The 20,138-nt window shown below is 36.4% G+C and overlaps 1 protein-coding gene across 26 annotated transcripts in view; it reads right to left on the bottom strand.

The window, feature by feature from the left end:
- The window catches only part of MGA (MAX dimerization protein MGA), a 140,986-nt gene that overhangs the window by 43,932 nt on the left and 76,916 nt on the right, over positions 1–20,138 (bottom strand). For 25 of the 26 annotated variants that reach the window (XM_081507745.1, XM_081507720.1, XM_081507719.1 and 22 more), the window contains exons 3-9: positions 16,708–17,650; positions 15,864–15,942; positions 15,641–15,736; positions 7,150–7,281; positions 6,830–6,934; positions 5,431–6,092; positions 3,758–4,106 (exon numbers count right to left, since the gene is read on the bottom strand). In XM_081507745.1, the coding sequence (XP_081363871.1) occupies positions 3,758–4,106; positions 5,431–6,092; positions 6,830–6,934; positions 7,150–7,281; positions 15,641–15,736; positions 15,864–15,942; positions 16,708–17,650 (2,366 nt within the window). Of the gene's footprint in view, positions 1–3,757; positions 4,107–5,430; positions 6,093–6,829; positions 6,935–7,149; positions 7,282–15,640; positions 15,737–15,863; positions 15,943–16,707; positions 17,651–20,138 lie in introns of those variants that run through there. The other variant, XR_014058935.1, reaches the window with a different exon arrangement.

The raw sequence follows: 20,138 nt of genomic DNA, 5'->3' as shown, positions 1-20,138 counted from the left end.
GCTATTTTCACACTGTCATGGTTTGTGGTACTAATTTCTATCCTAAAAATTTGGAACGTCAACAATTTGTATGTGCCAATTCTAAAAATCAAAATATCCATACATCTGCTCAGTCAATTATGCTTACATGATCAATCCTTGTGAAACAAAGTGAAAGTAGCTCAGTTGTGTTCGATCCTTTGGGACTCCAGGGACTGTACAGTCCATGGAATTCTCCAGGCCAGAATACTGGAAGGGGTAGCCTTTCTCTTCTCCAGGCGATCTTCCCAACCCAGGGATCAAACCCAGGTCTCCCATATTGAAGGCCGATTCCTTTACCAGCGGAGCTACAAGGGAAGCCCAACAGTACTGGAGTGGGTAGCCTATCCCTTCTCCAGGGGATCTTCCCAACCCAAGAATCAAACTGGGGTCTCCTGCACTGCAGGCGGATTCTTTACCAACTAAGCTATGAGGGAAGCCGTATCAATCCTTGTAGAATCAACTAATGTGACTGACCCCTAAGGAGAAGAAAATGTAATCTTATACCACTAAATCTGTTCAAATTGTCCAATAGATTGTCTTTTCTTATTAATTTATTAATATTATTATTATTATTCATGCAGCATGTGGGATCTTAGTTCCCAGATCAAGGAATGAACCAGTGTTCCACACAATGGAAGGTGGATTCCCATCCAGTGGACTAATAGGGAAGTCTCTCTTTTCTCACTCTTAATTGCTCGAAACTTTACCAAAAATTGTACTGGTTCATACAACAGTTGGACCATAATTCTCCTGTACAAATTTTTTCCTTCCTGTGTTTTCAATTCTTTTTTTAATTGATGAAGTTGGCATGTACTTTCACCTAATCATGAATCATCCAGGCTCTTAACCATGTCATTTCTTAAAATAAAACTAATATACTCTTAAAAGTAGTCTTCTCAGCATCTTCTGATTTTTCTATTTTAAATTAGGCTGCTTGCTTTATAGTCTTGCTCTATAGTTGTCATCCTAAGATTGTTTTCTCTTGGGCTGTGTCCATAACTCACTAGAAGTTATCTCACGTTTCTTAATTTTTTTTTTTTTCATTTTCTGGAACACAACCTCAAGAAAGTAACCAAGAATCTGTAAGAGATCAACTTCTTGCATCCTGATGTTTTAGTATATCGCTATTTCATGCATAATTATAAATTATGGTTTATAATTTGGCCAACAAGAGTGTTAAATTAAAAATTCATCCAATCCCTATTCGACTCTGACTTTAGAAATATTACTCAAACATCCAGTGTTATTGGTGATCTCTTTGACACCAAACTGATTCGAAATCCTTCCCAGTAAAAGGAGCTTCTTCTAAAAGGAGTTCAGGATATATTCTTCACTCTCAGTGTTCTGAAATGTCAGAAGAATGTGTCTAGATAGAGTCACCTTAAAATTCTTAACTGCCTGGTATTCAGTGTCCCCTTAAATCAGAAATGTCATGTTCTTCAGCTTTGAGACATTTTCTATCACCACTTCTTTCTGTTCTATTCTACTCTACCCTGTTACTTTTCTTTATTTTTGGCCACACCACACAGAATCTTAGTTCCCTGCCCAGGTATCGAACCTGTGCCCCTTGAAGTGGAAGCATGGAGTCTTAACTACTGGACCAACAAGGGAGGCCCTCTACCATCATTTCTTCCAGTAATTTCTCTTTCATTTTCTCCAAACTTTCTCCAACTACTTCTAATCATCAGCAATTTTTTTTCTCGTTTTCCACCTATCTTTGCACAAAACACTGATAGATTGCAACTTCTTCCAGTTTCTATATTTATCTTTATTTTCAGTCTCAACAACACTTCTGCCTCCAAGAACTCTTCCCTATTTCTACTCCTTCTACAGAGCAATCATTACAAAAATATCTTCCCTCCTCTCCCCATTGTTCCCTAACAGTACAAGAAACTTAATGGCTCCTAGAACACAGTAGACAATGTCTTTTATTAAGGACTATCCCAGTGAGAAAACCAAAATATACTTTGATAATTGGCTGGCTTCTGGAGTTTAACTCTAATTAAGACATAGAGTAAAGTCTCTACCAAGAAAGCAAAGTAATAAACCTAACAGATATACAGTATTCCTCCTGCTGTGGTTTTTGTAACTAACTTCCGTTGCTTTGAAATGGAAAAGTATTGCTGTAAGTGCAAGATAGGGGTAAACTCAATAAGGAGATATGGGGAAAACTAAATTAATAATTTTGTATTATATATTTTATTCTAAACTTTTAAAATCATATTTACAAGAAGTTCATGCAGGTAGAGTACCTTATTTGAATACTGAAATAGCAATTAGAACAGCCTGGCACTGGTCACAAAATGGACAGCAGAGACTAAAAACAGACCCGAACACTGGTATATTTTCATTTCCTGTATCACAGATGACATTTTAAACCAGTAAGTAAAGTATTTATTCTCAACAAGTATTAGTACAACTGGCTAGCCATTTGAGGGAGAAATGATGCCCTACTACAAACCTCACACAATTCCAGATATATTAACAATTTAATTTTTTAAGACCATTTATTAATCTAATTTTTTTTAATCTTAAGGATAGAGAAAGACTTTCTAAGTAAGATTCCAAAGAACCAAAATCATAAAAAGAAGAGACTACTAGACTTAACCATGTCATCTCTAATTTTCCTTTGCCTAAGGTAGATGGGAAGAACTCTGAAGAAAATTAAAATGTAAATTACAAAATTACAACCTGGAAAAAAATAAAGCTCTTGGAAACACATGGGAAAAAAAACAAAGCCACTCCAATAAAAGTTAGCAAAGAATTTGAAAAAGCAATTTACAGAAGTTTATGACATGGTCAATAAACTTATCACTACAGAAATATAAATGTTAGATAAGACATCAGTTTCTGCCTATCAGTTTTAGTATCTAACAAGAATATAGAACTGGCACTATCCAACTACTGGTAATTGTGTAGTTGGTACAATTGTAGCAACATTTAAAAATGTTTAAGAAATCCTCATTGTCACAGCAATTCCACTTTTAATAGCCTATACTGAACATGAATGTTCATCACCATACTATTTGAAAACCCAGAAAAGCTAAATATCCAACCAAAAGAACTGTAATAATATGAAGCTATTAAAACTAAAATTATAGAGCTGCAGTTGTTAATACAGAAAGCAGAACATGATTTTATGATAAGAAATTTCTAAAAGTTACCATACATACAAGTTTCATTTCTATAAAAATATATGCACACAAGTAGATGAACAGAAAATACTGGAAGAACATATATCAAAATATTAATCATCCAATCTGACTGAAGAAAGTACATGGCAAACAACAGCAAATGTAAACATAAACTGCCAAAAATGGAATATTAATCCTCTAATAAACTAAGAGGGTTTCCCTGGTGGCTCAAACACTAAAGAATCCATCAATAAACTAAGAAGCAAGAAACTATCTAATTACATGGTGAAATTAGTCAATCTATTTAAACAAAATAAAAAGATATAGTAGAAAAGGAAAAAATGAAATTGAGAGAAGATTCAAATTTAACACAAAAGAGCTATCTTCAAGAGAAAATTTTAATTTAAAAAAACCATATGAGTGCAGGTCTGTGTATGTCACACATGCCATATACAAAGAGCATTTTAAGAATAATAAGAATTAAATTCTTATGAGATCACTGATTAAGATTAAAGTAATTTATATCTGAGATACATTTTCAAATAACCATACTATTTGAAAAAAAAAAACCTGCACTGTCTTAATTCTAAATTAATACTCACTGTACTCTAGCTTCTTTCTCTTCTTTTTCTCTTTCAATTGTTCTTCCTCCTCTTTGACTCCCTCTTCTCCTTCTTCTTTTTGCTCCTCTCCCAAATTATCATAAAATACTGGATCACGATGAGCACTCTTCCTCTGGAAATGCTTAGTTTTGGATCCCCCTTTAACAAGTACAACTTTTCTTTTCAAACAGGTGCAGCCAAACATGCAGTCTGGTCGGCGGCAGTGAGCAGGCTGGCGCTTCTCCAAAGCTAGACTTGAACATACACACCCCAATCGACAGAAGTCATTGTTGCATGGAGGGGCTCGTTTCCTTATGATCGTGTGGATGGGTTTAGTTTTGAGAGATGCCTAAAGTTAAGAGTAGAAAATTATAAACCTACTAAATCACCCCCTAACAAGTTACGATCATATACTGGTCTGCTGCCTTCTATTCTGATTACTCAGTACAAACAGTATAAGATTAGTGCACATTCAGAAGACAAAGTAGGAATATAACCAGAAGTCTAAGCAATCTCCCATTCTAAAATGCATAACACAGATAAGAGAAAGATATTTTAATTAGTGTTAGTGTTAGTCACTCAGTCAGGTCCGACTCTTTGCAATCCCACAGACTGTAGTCTGCCAGGCTTCTCTGTCCATGGGATTCTCCAGGCAAGAATACTAGAGTGAACTGCCATCCCCTTCTCCAATATTTTAATTAATTATGACTCAAAATATCAACAAGGATGAACTTATTCTCAGTAGACATCACACATAATACTATAGAGCAGTGGTTGACCAACTTAAGGCCCAGGGGCCAAATTCAGTCTGCTTCCTAAGTCAAGTTTCATTGGAACACAGCCAGGTCCACTTATTTACATAAAATCTATGGCATTATAATAGCAGAGTTGAGAAACAGCAACAGAGACTGCAAGGCCTACAAAGCCAAAAGTATTTACTATCTGCCCCTTGACAGAAATTGTTTACTGACCCCTGCTCTATGGTAATTAATAAAGAGAGAACAGAATAATACATGCATAAAAGTCTTTAGGAATGATTGACTATAAAAGATACAATTTATATTTAGTCCCAATATCTGACAATCTTCAGCTCTAGAATTTAGTCACAGAATTTAAAATATGGAAGGTAAACTACAGAAATTTCATGACAGAAAACTTATCCACATGCTTCTGTATCATTTCACATGCACCAAGGCTGTAACATACCATTCACCTATGGTAACATAGGTGAATCAACAATTAATGAAAATTTCTTAATATATAATTTTATAAAAGACAAAACCGTTTCCTTTGTAGGTTGATAATTTGGGGCATTTTCTGGGATTTAATACCTTCTGAGCAGAGTTTTCAAAGCTGTTTTAACAAGACCAGTAAATGTACTTGCCCACATGCTGGAGAATGAAATTAGAAATGTTCAGAATAGTCAGCTGCCTTTATAAAGAAGAGGGACAATTCAAAAGCACGATTGTACAGTCTCCCTCTGCTGGCAGGAGGAATCTACACTTGGTGTCTAGTTGATAAAGAAGAACAAATGTGGAAGACATTTCCTTAGCTGTCACTAAGGTAACTAAACACCCTATCCTCCTGCCCAAAAGCCCCATTCCCATTTCTCCTAACGACCTAATTCTTTCTCGACAAGACTAATATGCTTTTGGAAAACAAAAGATACTTACTTGAGCAGTAAGCAGAGTTGTTAAGGATACATCTGCTCGCTCTTCAGTGATATAGGTCCTTGGTTTTCCTTCCCAAAGTGCACAGTCTTCCAGATCCATTAACTTCACTTGAGATTTAGACAAGCCTGGAGGGCGAGATCCCTGTTGCTGCTGCTGCTGCTGCTGGTGTGCCTGTCGCAAACTAATTTGCTTTGGAAATGTATTTTCATCTGAAGTTGGCACAATCAAGTTATTCACCCGGTTTTCTGAGGTGGTGCTTGAAGAATTCTTGGTAATCTTATCTCCTGGAATCATATGAGTGTGTTTCTGCTTTGGTGAAACGGGGTATGGTAAAATGGATTTATAAGATGATTTAGTTCGGCCACTGAAAGTTGCCTGTTTGTTTTGAGACTTTGCCTTTCGAGAGACAGAGGGTACAGAATGAGGTTTCAAAGAGTAAGAGGTAGAAGGGGAAATGGTAGACTGCTTCTTCAGCACACTATCAAGTGTTCGAACATAGCTGGTACTCTTGGTGGGAAGCTGGTATACCACAGGCGACGTGGGAGCATTAGAAGAGAAACCCATGCTTGTTTCCATCAGCTTGCCTTCATTTTCCAAGTATTCATCCAGTTTATCACTGCAGAAAGCAGAACGGTTTTTCAATGGACCTTCAGAATTTCCACCTAGAAATAAAGAGATACAGATACTTAAAGAAATGTAAGACAGATACTTATGTCTCTAGAAAAATACACTTAAAAAGGCCAGGAGCATTCATTTATAAGCTACCAGCTCTTCCAAACTGTCCCTCCTCAGAAGTAAGGGAAAACGTTAAGGGCACAAAAACAGGAGTATAAACTTTAGTTTTTAAGGAACAAGAAAAAGCAAGTTTAACAGAGACAAGCATTACACTTTTATAATACTGTACAAAGATGAGAAAAATCATATTGAACAAACGATAAATTTATCTAGTTAAAGTGTAACTGCAAACAACAGCCATGAGAAAGGAAAAGCACTAAGAAAGGAGACCAACAGACACACAATCAAAATTTAGATTTCAGATTGGATTTAGAAGTTTATTTTGAAGTACTATAACATTATTGGAAATCACTATACAGATCTGAAGTATACAGTTCTGACATAATGCTTGATGAAGATGATTTTTGTAACTGTAAGAACAGAAAGGAAGTGCAGTTTGAAAAGGCTGCAAGGATTATTTAAGTCTGACATGGTTAGGGACTGAACCCCAGGATAGGGACTACAGGACACAGAAAATGAACAAAAAAAGGCAAGATAATTATTTTCAGTTTATTTTAAAGTATGGAAAGAAGAGATATAGAAAAACCACCAAGGTTTACTTTTAACAAGAGTCTTTGGCCACATGTTTCAGAATGTATTTATAAATTTTTAAAAAGCTGATTACCTTCATTCCTAGATGCAGAAGCACTATGAAACTTTCCCCTCCATCCCTTGATCTTGGTGAAATCATTGGTCTTCCCTGTCCTAGAAACAAAGGGAAATCCAGCATCTATAAAAGTAAAAGTAAAAGAGACGATCAAAATTCCAGGAAGCCAATATTTAATATCTAATTAGTTACTAAGATTTCGTCTAAAATGTATAAATCATAGTTAAGACTCACCACTAGATAAAGGATTTAATTAGAGTATTCTAAATGTCTCTAACAATGGTAGCATTTTATTTTTATCACAAACTTGTTTGACTTTATAAATACTATGCACTCACCAGGAGAGGCAGGGTTGGCTCCTGTAAGGTTCCAGAATGGAAAGCTAGTGGCTGGAGCCAAAGGTAGCTGTACTCCCAAGTACTTAAGATCAATGCTCATTGTTGGATCCACTGAATTCAATTTTAAGCCCACTACCAAAAAAAAAAAAAAAAATCATATTGGGTATTTTTTAATCTCTGGTTGGGGTGGAGGGGGGAAGGAGGGGTATAATAAAGAATAAATGGAGAGCAGAAATGATGAAAATAAAAGTTGAAAGTGGCAGACAGACTTTAAGGCGGCCTCATGATCCTCACTTCCTGGGTATCATATATTTACAAAATCCTCCCCTTTCTATCTTGAATGTTGGTGGGCCCTGTGACTTGCTTCTAACTGGTGGCAAAAGGGATGGGATGTACCATGATTATATATATGTGATAATACAAGAGTGAATGTATCATCCATTCTGCTAGAGCTGCAAGGATAAAAACTCTGCCAACAACCTGAGGGAAACTAGAAGCAGATCCCTCCCCAGTCAGACCTTTGATGAGGAGACAAGCCTGACATCTTGATTGCAATCCTGTGATACCTTAAAAGGAGGACCCAGTTAAGCTATGCCCTAACACCTGACCCACAGAACCCTGAGACAGTAAATGTGTTGTTTTAAGGTACTAGGTTTGTAGCAATCTGTTAAGCAGCAATATATAACTAATACATAAACACAGCCGATTTCAGACCTTTTGTACTTTAATACTTTATAGCCCAGAGATTTTCTAGGACCTCTAATACAAACATGCAATAGTCTGAGCGTCTGGCCTGGTGAAGGCAACTAGTTATTATTAAGATATTTATAGTTAATAGAGCCTATAAATATTATGGCTTATCTGTAGGTATTTGGAAAGCATTTATTTTACCTATTTTTTTACTTTTCCTTAACATTTTACATCAAAGATTTGTCTGTGTTGACAGGTTTATCTCTACATGATTTGTTTTCACTGCTGTACACTATTCCAGATTATGAATGACTCTCATTTATTCACCATTCTCCTCTTGATGAGAATTAAGCTGTTTCCTATTTTAAACTATTACAAAAAATACTGCAGTGTAATTGTACATCTTTACAAAAAGGTCTATCACAAATATGAACATGTATGAAAGCTTCTCTAGTGCATTTAGCTTTTCCTTATGGCATTTACCCAAGAGTAGAATTGCTATATAATGGGATATGTTCATCTTTAATTTACTGGATACTGTTTGACATACATGTGGCTGACCAAAATATTCTGAGAACCTTTCCAAAAGCTATTACTTTTCCACATTATACCCCCACCTCTTCAACAGGGAGGTGTTAAAACACGGATATAGCTATAAAAGGTTTCAATCTAGAAGAGAGGACCATAAGCAAAGGAATACTATGCAGAATTGTGTTAATGAGGGTGATACTGTTTAGCCAAGTTAAGAACTTTTAGAGGTAAAAGTAATCAACATCCTAGCTATAGTATACTGTGCTCAGTGTACTATGTTGAAAATGGTAGTTAACTGTTCAATGTTGTGAGACTGCTTGTATGGGCTCTTAGGGAATATAATTTAGACATTTTTCCTGACTGTATAGTCCTAGAGTCTGTTTTTCTGGCCTTTCAGGAGATTCTCTCTGTAAATCATTTGATATTCTTTAATGAATTTGTATTCTACATCACCTGCAAAGTGAGTGGATTCTGATGTTTGCAATTAAGAATTCTAACTGATACACCTAGTTATTCTGAACCTTTGTTATGTAATGGGAAATAAGAAAACAGTAATTACATAATAAACTGGAATAAACATGAGGCTGCTTATGGCTAGAGGCATCCAGTTACAGTTATTAATTTCTCACAGTCTTGTCTGGCCACTCTGAGATCAAGTGTTTCAAGAGCGTACCTATCACACAATCATGGATAATCACATGCAACACTGCGCTAGTTGGGAAGTTGTTCGCTAGACTGCCAATTAACTCTCCATTTATACTCGATCCAATAGTGTTAAGAGTCATTGCTGATCCACATCCTCACCAACATTTTATATCACTGGACTTTTAAAACTGTCCTCATCTTATTGGTATAAATCTATATCCTACTGTTCTTAAATTTGAATTTTTTCTGTTACTAGTAACAAGCTTCTAATTTGGATTTCCTTGTTTGTGCAATTACTGGCTTCATATTACTGAGCAGGAAAGTATTTAACTTAAATTTGAACAAAACTGAAATAAGAAATTCAAAGCATCAACTATCGTAGTATTAACTACTAGAAGTTACAGGTGCAGGTTTCCAATAAAAAGCTTAATAGTGCTGGTTTCCTGCAAGGTGAAGACATTAGTCAGGTTACAAGCTTCAAGTTCTCTTAAGGTTGATTTGTATATACTCCACATAAAACTTAATAAACACAAGATGGCAATTTGGCTTTAGTTTATAATTCTAGTTCTTTAAAGTAAGTATCATTTTATCAGGCTTATTTTATTTAATCACATAATGTGATTAAAATGAACATAAATAAAGTATTTTCCTCATGTTTCAATCAACTAGGGAGAAAAATGTGCGCGTGTGTGTTGTCAGTGTCAGTCGTGTCCAACTCTTTGCAACCCTATGGACTGTAGTCTACCACACTCCTCTGTCCATGGGATTCTCCAGGCAAAAACACTGGAGTGGACTGCCATGCCCTAATTCAGGAGATCCTCCTGAACCAGGGATCAAACCCATGTCTCTTACGTCTCCTGCTTTGGCAAACAAGTTAATATGGGTCAAAAAAACCTGGTTTCTAATACTGACTTTGGGCTCAATTTCTTTTAGCTTCTGCTTTCTCATCAGTGAAATAAATATCAATCCACTGCATCGAATTTTATGTTTTAAGAATTAACTGTACCTTCTCTTTGAAATGCTCTGCAATATAGATGATGGCTGAGATAAAAGACATTTCCCAGACCTCAAGGAGCTTTTGTGTTGTTTTCCCAACTGACTCATTAGTAGTTACAACAGGGTAAATAAATCCTGTGAGAGGCAAATGGAATGATACTTGAAAAGCCCAAGGCAACCTGGTAAAACTGTACAGAGAATGTAATTCTTTAATTAGAATAAGTAGGAATTAACTAGGAAAGGTGGGGAGGGAGAGCAGAGTGGAACCAGAGTGGAGCAAAATGCAAAATTTTGCAGAAATTCAAGTGATACTGAATCCTAAACAAAGGATAAAATCAGATACTATAGTGCTTTGAAAAGAGAAACATATTATTACAGACAAAAACTACTTGAGCCTACAGAGAAAACAGAAAGAAAGGAATTAAGTTGTTAAAAATGTATCCATACAGCCAAATAGGTAGGTAGACATGCAAAATCTAGACCAAGACAATCAAATTTACAGACTGTTTTCCCTACTTATCTTCTTATCTGCATTTGCTAATATTTTGAACGGCCATCTTCCCCCAAAAGGTATATCAAGTGACCCTAAAAACATCAACAAAAAGATCAAATTCATTTTAAATATACTTACCAATTTTGTTAAAGCCTTAATAGTAGAGAGGTCAATGGCACATGGACACTGCTCAAAGTAATTCCCAACTTAGCTTACCTACACATCTTGAAATGTTTGTCCTTAGAGAAAATCCTTCCCCAAGGAACAAACACTTGAGACCCAGACTTTGAGTTTCAGTTCAGTTGCTCAGTCGTGTCCAACTCTTTGAGACCCCATGGACTGCAGCACGACAGGCTTCCCTGTCCATCACCAACTCCCGGAGCTTACTCAAACTCATGTGCATCGAGTCGGTGATGCCATCCAACCATCTCATCCTCTGTCGTGCCCTTCTCCTCCCGCCTTCAATCTTCCCCAGCATTGGGGTCTTTTTAAAAGAGTCAGTTCTTCACATCAGGTAGCCAAAGTATTGAAATTGGTGATGGACAGGGAAGCCTGGTGTGCTGCAGTCCATGGGGTCACAAAGTTCAGTTCAGTCCCTCAGCTGTGTCCAACTCTTTGCGACCCCAAGGACTGCAGCACGCCAGGCCTCTCTGTCCATCACCAACTCCCAGAGTTTACTCAAACTCATGTCCATTGAGTCGGTGATGCCATCCAATCATCTCATCCTCTGTTGTCCCCTCCTCCCACCTTCAATCTTTCCCAGCATCAGGGTCTCTTCAAATGAGTCAGTTCTTCGCATCAGGTGGCCAAAGGATTGGAGTTTCAGTTTCAGCATCAGCATCAGTCCTTCCAATGAATATTCAGGACTGATTTCCTTTAGGATTAACTGGTTGGATCTCCTTTCAGTCCAAGGGACTCTCAAAGAGTCGTCTCAAACACCACAGTTCAAAAGCATCAATTCTTTGGCGCTCAGCTTTCTTTATAGTCCAACTCTCACAACCATACATGACTACTGGAAAAACCACAGCCTTGACTAGACGGACCTCTGCCGGCAAAGTAATGTCTCTGTTTTTTAATATGCTGTCTAGGTTGGTCATGGCTTTTCTTCCAAGGTGCAAGCGTCTTTTGATTTCATGGCTGCAGTCACCATCTGCAGTGATTTTGGAGCCCCCAAAAATAAAGTCTTTCACTGTTTCCATTGTTTCCCCATCTACTTGCCATGTTTCCCCATCTATTTGCCATGAAGACTTATTTCCCCATGTTTCTCCATCTATTTGCCATGAAGACTTATTTGCCATAAGACCCAGACTTAGTCGGTTCCATATGAATGAGAATAACTTTAGCTTGCAAAAATAAGTTAAATAATTCTTAGCATAAAACCCTTTGCACATGATGGTTTAAATCATACCCTTAAATGCTTCTGCCTTTTCATCATATTAGGAGCAACTTCCTAAGAATACATTATCACACCATTAAAAAAAAAGACTCAAAGAAAGAAACAAAAACAGATAACCTCTAGGTTCAAGGCAGAATCACCTAAGACGATAAACTGTAGCAAAAAAACCCAAAAAGTGCGCATCTAGCTAAACGCACTTAAATAGGAGGTATCCACAAAACACACTCAAAAGAAAAACCTGTATAACTAGTGAACATAGAACAGAAAAGTAGATATAGATATATAAAAGAAAAACTCTACCTAACCACTGATTTAACACTACATTCAGAGATTTTTTAAGTAACTAAAAAGGAAGAGAGTCTCCTGGGAATACTGTCATTTAAGGAATTTAACATTAAAACCGACAGGAGTTCATACTGATATAAAAGACTGAATAAAAATGAGGGAGAAAGAAATCTCTGGCTGCAGAAAAATTCCAAGTAATTTATGCAGATACTCCACCCTCAAGAAAGAGAAGCATACCTTACCACTCATTAAGTGCAGACTACACAGTGACTTCCTTCCAAAGAGTATAGCATAAAAATGTCAGTGACAAATCATGTTGATAATATGTACCTTTGATATGGTAAGATGAGAATGGCACTTCACCTTTGTGGTCTTCCTCCTATAAACATATGGTCCCAGGTGAACCATGAGAAAAATATCAAATCTCAATTGAGGGTCATTCTACAAAATACCTGACCAGTATTCCTCAAAACTGTCAAGATAATTAAAAATGAAACAGTCCGAGAAACCATCCCAGCCAACAGGATCTTAAGGAGACTTGACTACTAAATGCAGTACTACAACATTTTCCTAGGTGATTACCCTGAAACATAAAAAATTAACTAAGGAAATCTGAATAAAGTATGCACTTTAGTAAATAATAGTATATCAACAGGTTCTCTAATTGTAACAAATGTACTGCGCTAAAGTTAGATGTTAACAACAGGGTAACTGGATGTTGAGTATATGGGAACTCTGTACTGTGGTTAAAATATTTCTGCAAATCTAATATTTACCTAAAATAAAACACTAATATAACAACTGACACAGAATTAATTTACTTGGTAGCAATGAACTAGAAAATGCTTTTATAAAAATATCTTTTAAGATAAAAAAATTGTAATTTCAGGTTGATGGACTTAGAAAATAAACCAATTTGGAAGTAACAAAGAAAAGTATGGAAGACAAAAATATCACACTATGGAAAACAAAATTAAAAATCTTATTTTAGCAACAAAACTATGAACAACAACAATAAAAACATTTTCTCAGGCTTAAATCAACATGCTTCCACAATTACAAAGGAAGTTCACAAAGTTTTTCAATTTCAAGGTTTTTTTCTTTTTCAGCTCAAAAACTTTCTAGATTTAGAAGTGCTCATTTACTAAAAAATAATGAAATGCTACAGTCGACAGAAAGGCAAAGAAACATGTCATTACTGAATTGAAATTTAATAAATTTAATAAATTACTTCAAGCATCAATTCTTAGAAAGGAATCTAGACAAGTATTCTCACTATCTGCAGATACTTAGTTGGCACCATAAGTTACTATAAACATTTAGTCAAACTAACTTAATTCTTTTAATGTTTTAAGTCTTAAGCAAAGGTTGGGGGCTGGGGGAGACATCTGCCAAAATAAAATAGAAGAAAAACTCCAAACTGTAATTCTACCTCATACATTATGGAAAGTGCCTCATGGATTTTAGAAAGTACACATGGACTATAGATTTAACTGTAAAACTATATAAGAATGTATTTGAATTAACCTTAACAATGTGAGGATTAAGCACAAACTTGAACACTAAATGCATAATTTGTGTAGTAAGTGAAAACTGATGCCTCACACACTTTTCTGTCCAAAAAAACTGTATCAGCTGCCACCACTTACAACGGATAGATTTTACGTAAAAATACTTACTTGATCTTCTACACCACAATGGGAATTTCTGAAAATAATGGGCCTACATTCCTATTTGACAATTCACTGATGTGGATGACCCTTTAGAAAAAGAACCTATACCCCAGCCAACCAGACTCCAACCCCACCCACAAATTCAGGCTAATTTCACTATATGTTACCTGCTTAGTTCCCCTAAGCATTTGACTTTGAAGGCCCATTACACATAGGAAAAAAAATCACAGATTTGACTAAAATGTCTACAAGGAAAGGAAAAAACTCAAACCTTAGCCAAAAAAATTAACAAACAGAGAAAAAAGATCAGCAGGGAGCACTAAATATATTTAACTCTAGAACTAAGACAATAAAACAAATGTGGTGATTAGGCTCAAAGAACACAATGTAAATGTTATAAAGAGTACTTAGAAAAATGTAGGAGTGGGGGGAAAACGAAAAGTTAACTGATAAGAAGAGAATATTATTTAAATAAAACAGCAGAAGTGAAAGCAAACAATAAAGGACAGCAAACATTATTACCAGCAAGACTAAGACGACATGACTGATTTTCCATTACAATCCACAGTATCCAGTCCTGATTACTTGGATTGAAATTTACACACTTTAACACCATACTGTCACACAGTCCCACATTAAAGCAAAAGTTGAAATATTAACCACTGAATTTAGAAACTGAATGGCTGTTTATAAATCACTGTTCTGTTGGCATATAATGCTTGCTTGTGCTTAGTCGATCGGCTGTGTCCAACTCTTGTGACCCCATGGACTGTAGCCCTCCAGGCTCCTCTGTCCATGGGATTTCCTAAACAAGAACACTGGAGTGGGTTGCTATTTCCTTCTCCAGGGGCGCTTCCTGACCCAGGGTTCAAACTAGTGTCTCTGGTGTCTCCTGCAACTACAGGCAAATTCTTTACCCACTGAGCCATCAGGAAAGCCCTTAGACTTTCATATAAATGATCTACTATACAATGTGAATCAGCTAGACAGTCCTTTGAAAATTGACTAATAGTCAAAACTCAAAATAAACTACTCCAAGAAGCATACCTAAAATAAAAGATATGAGAAAACTAAAAACTGAGGCATGGTTTACAGTCCTTCTATTTACAGTGAAAACAGGGAGGAAAGTCAGTAGTTAATTATAATGGCACAGGTATAGTAAAATTTGCTATTCTTTAAAAAAGGATTTAACCATATCATCAAGGCCAAGATAAACTATTTCAACAAAATAGGTAATGATGAAAATTTTAAACTACACTCCAAGCAATATATGATATATATAAAATGTTTACAGTCACGTATGAGAGATAAGTATTCTCTTTACACAGCTAAATATACTACCAAGTACATAAGAAAAAGTAGGGCCTTCCCTTCCAAAAACAAAACAAAGGAACCTTCAAAAACCCCCAGAAACAAAAGTGACCAAAATTTTTTTATAAGAAAGAAAAACACCACTTTCTTATCATGATACACTTTTAATGCACAATATATTATGCTTCACCAATGATAGAACAGTATCCTCAGAGTCTGAAAGGTTTCTCTTAGGATACAAAAGACCTAGGCGTGCTTTTTAGTTAAGGGAAAGAATCATGAACAGAGAGAAGAGAAAAAATGCAAGCTGAGAGAAGGGTTAAAATAAATGAAATCAAAAGATAGGGGAAAGGAGGAAAACAGAAAAGGTTTGGGGAAGGAGCAAAAGGAAGAGAGAAAAAAGAGAGGGCAAGAAGGAAAAAGAACAACCAAAAAAAAAACAAGGCTTGCATAGTTTTTAGAGAATTATACCTTCTTGAAGACCAGGATGTATGACCTGCTTGTGCCGCAAGGCCTTCAAATCTTCTATCAATTCCTTTTCCAACTGGGAAATTCTTGCTCTGCAACCTACTCAGAAAATAATGATAAAAATAAGCTGCTATAAACTACAGCAGAATACACATTGCTTCTTTCACTTCTAGAGCCAAATTCTCCATCTCTCTCGCTCTTTTTTTTTTTTACTATTATATAATACCTGGGTCATTTGCGGCTGATGCCTGAAGACTACAAGATTCTTCATTTGTTCCATCAACTGCATGAATATCTAGAGCTTCCTGTATTTAAAAAAAAAGGAAAGAAAAGAAGTGGTTCATGTCACTTCTAAGGATTTAAAAAGTAAACCAGGAGCATTTTTTCCATGTTGTTACTTTTGACTATTTTCTAAATGTTCTACATTAACATCACTTTAATAGTGCGGAGAAAGCAAAAAATTTAAATATAATGCACTCAGCTAACTGACTTAGAACTGTATTTATGCCCATTTATTGCAATTTGTATACTGATTTCTTCTGCGTGCATGCTAAGTTGCTCCAGTTGTGTCCGACTCTTTGTGGCCCTATGGACTGTAGCCCGCCAGGCTCCTGTCCATGGGATTCTCCAGGCAAGAATACTGAAGTGGGCTGCTATGACCTCCTCCAGAGGATCTTCCCGACTAAGGGATTGAACCTACGTCTCTTATGTCTCCTGTATTGGCAGGTAGGTTCTTTACCACTAAGCTCCACCTGGGAAGCCCCTGTGTAAATAAAGATTCTCTCAGCAATTAACAAGGAGGGAGGAAAAGAACAGGCAGAGTGAATTCAACCTCTGTGTAGTCAATTTAGAAAGACTAGGTTTCTCTAAAAATCGAAAAGAAAAATAATCTAGTTGAAGCGTTGGGTTAATACTGCTAACCCAATATTTTGGAGATACTCCCCTCCCCATGCACACAAACTCATATGGATACATTCACAGTAACTACATTCTAAGATAACTAGCAGCTAGTATACAATTCAATAATGATTATTTGGCCTTAGAAAGAAAGCTGAAAATGACAATCTTACCTTTGATTCAAAGGAAACAAAGAGAACACCATCTACATCTTCCAGATCAGGTTTCACATCTGGAAAGGTACTCCCAGGGCCCGTAAGAGCATTCTTTGTAGAAGTTAAAGATCTTCCTGTGTTTTTAGGTGGCCGCCCTGCCTTAGACAGTTTCAGTTTTCGTGGCCTTCCTCTTTTTCCAGGGACATTTGGAGGGGCATTCTGATTAGCATTCACAGTCCTGGGAGCGGCTGAAATCTTAAGCATAGTTTTCTTTCTGCCCAAGTCCTCTTTTCCTAAAAACGAGTCCCCAGCTGAACTCTTTGAACCATCAAGTAGTTTTTCTGTGTTAACACTGTCAGATATATCAGGGTATTTCCACTGAGCTTCTTTAAGTGAGGGATATTTTTGTACCACTCTGATATCTGATGAATGTCTTCCAAGATCATTTTCTGATTCTCTGCCTAAGCAGAAGCCAGTCTCATTAGAATTTTCAATGTATGCAGGCAAATAGTCTAATTCTGTCAACAGAGAAGATCTATCCTTCCGAGATGTGGAAAGCATGTTGTCAGGGAGCTCAGAAACCTTCACTGTGCTTTTGGTGACAGCACAGGGCTCCAGATAGACTACTGGCATCTTTCCAGCATCTAACTTGAACATTTTAGCTTTAGCAACACCTGATGGGCTATTTGGTTGCCATTTAGAAGATGGATGGTCAGCTTCTAGGTTATCAGCTTTATTGTGTCTCTTCAGCTGTTTCTCTAGTATAGGATCATCATCACTGTTTGAGTATACATCTGTTTCCTCATCTGTCTCTTCCTGTTTCACAGTGACCCCTTCTGGGCACTCACCAAGTTCATATTCATAATCATCCAGAGGCTCTTCCTTAATGACAACATTGAAGTTTTCATTTGGGTTTAATGGTGATGTTACATGGGTACCATCTTCAAAACTGTTGCCAAGGCTGGAGAGACAGGGTAGAGAGGGTTAAAAAGGACAGAATCATCCATAAATAAGACTCAGGAAGGGAAAGGGGGAAAAGAGACTGTTGAAAACCAAGTAAAATCACATCAGATTTCAAGAGCCATTCATTAAAAAAAAAACACAACACTCTGTATAACAAGCTTCTCAACATCACACTTTTACATATTCCATCAATTTCTCTTGAAAAATATATAAAATAAAGGGTAAAGTTTTAACAAGTAACTCTAATGACTAAATCAAAAAGCAAGATACGTTGTAACACTTATTTTTCTAATAGTATTCTTCATCACTTCTCAGCCTTTTGGCTAAGATCAAACCTAACAGTATTCTTCAAATGAATTCAACCTGCAAAGTTAGCTGACACTGATACAAAATCAAACTCTTGAAATCTACAGACTAATAAACAACTGCCAATAAAAGCAAACAAATGTCCATTATGATTAAAAATTTAAATAAACATCAGAAAGGGCCTTTCAAACAGCCCACTGATTTTTTTTTAATTGAGATAAAATTCATACAACATAAAATATAACATTTTAACCATTTTAAAATGTACTAGCTACTAGTTTTCCCACTGCAGTCACAATGTTGCTACCAGGTGATTTTTCAAATTGAAAACCGAAAAAGTCACTTTCAATGTAAAGAATCCAGCAATAGTTCTTCCAAAATAAAAGGGTAGCACGGAGGTGGATGAAGGCAAGGACATATAATCTGTCTAGACTTCAGTGTTTATAACTCATCAAAATTCAAATCAACTTTTTAGTTTCCCACTTTGCCTAATTCATCACTGAAAGCATATAAACTATACCAATGTATCTTGAGAACATGTTAGCACGACTCACTAACCCAATCAAAGTCACTCATTTACCTCAAATATGCAAAAGCAACAACTAGATCAATGTGTAGCTATTTGCCCCTTGAAAAACTGACTTGAGATCTTGACCTCACTCAAAAATTCTTCAATAGAGGACTTCCAGTTAGAATATAGAAGTTCACAAAGAACATAAAGTGACAAAACACTTAAATAAATTTAAAATTCTATTCTTTCTTTAAAGCCACTGAATACCTCTGGGTACAAAGTAAGTCTAAATCAACTGAATTCCAGAGAGGGACCAGCCATCCCTAAGTGATCACAGTCTACTAATGCTTTCAACCCTGCATGGCATTTACATTGGTTGAAGTACAAATGAAGACAGAAAAACGATGCTATAGGCAAAGAATCTTTGCTGGAACACAGAGAAACCAAACTTTTAATGCCTGAGTATGGGCAGACTAAAACCTGCCTTCAACAGAAAACAAGTCTTGCTACCATCAATTATCCTCCAGGGGACTTCTGCAGAATTTCCAGTGATGCAGAAACTTGGCCTGAAAATAGAAACTTAGTGTCACAGCACTTAAGATTCCAGGGCCCTGTCTGAAAGAGGAATTCAATCCTACCCTTAAAACTGAGGTGAGCTAAGATTATTAAAGTAAATCATTCAGAAACTGAAGTGAGTGGAAATTTATTAAAGTAAATCATCTTGACTTGTGGTCCCCAACCTTTTTGGCATCAGGGACCTGTTTCATGAAGACAATTTTTCTGGTCCGTGGCTCGGGGGTTGGAGATCTAGACTGAAGGACAGAGAAAAAAGCAAAACATGTCAGAGACCTGTGGGGCACAGCCGATGATCTAACATATTGGTAGCAGTACCTCCAAAATGGCAGGAGAAACATTTGAAGAGAAATTGAACAAAAATATTTCCAAAGTGAAAGATTTTAATCCACAGATCCAAGAAGCTCAGCAACATCAAAAAAAAAAAAAAAAGTCATACCTAGGCACATAAAGATCAGGCAGCTGAAAAAAGATGAAGAGAAAAACCATACAAGCAGGGAAGGAAAAAAGAACAGACTAGAGGAAAAAGGATGGTAAAAACACACTAACTACTCGTGGGAAACAATATAAAACAGAAGACAATGGAATGACACCCATCATAAAGCATTTAAAGAGTCAATGTAATGTTGTAGGTTTAAAAGAAGCCTTCAAAGCTAAAGACATTTTCAGACATCTGAAAGAATTCACATGTCACAAAAAATACTACCTCCTTAGACCAAAACAACACAAGGATATTAGTTTTCACCACCTCTAATTAGTAATTATACTAGAGGTTCAGGCTTCCTTGGTGGCTCAGTGGTAAAGAATCTACCTGTAATGCAGGAGACCTGGTTTCAATCCCTGGGTCTGAAAGATCCCCTGGAGAAGGGAATGGCAACCCACTCCAGCATTCTTGTCTGGGAAATACCATGGACAGAGAAGCCTGGTGAGTAACAGTCCATGGGGTCACAAGAGTAGGACACAACTTAGCAACTAAACCACCACCACCACCATATTACAGGTTCTGCTAGGGTGATCAGGCAAGAAAAAGAAATAAAAGACATCCAGATTGAAAAAAAGTTAAAAAAAAAAAAATTCTCTATTTGTGGATGACATG

This window comes from Giraffa tippelskirchi, chromosome 7, assembly GCF_054371585.1.
Source record: "Giraffa tippelskirchi isolate mGirTip1 chromosome 7, T2T-mGirTip1v1.2.pri, whole genome shotgun sequence".
NCBI lineage: Eukaryota > Metazoa > Chordata > Mammalia > Artiodactyla > Giraffidae > Giraffa > Giraffa tippelskirchi.
This window is presented reverse-complemented; position numbering and strand designations above follow the sequence as displayed.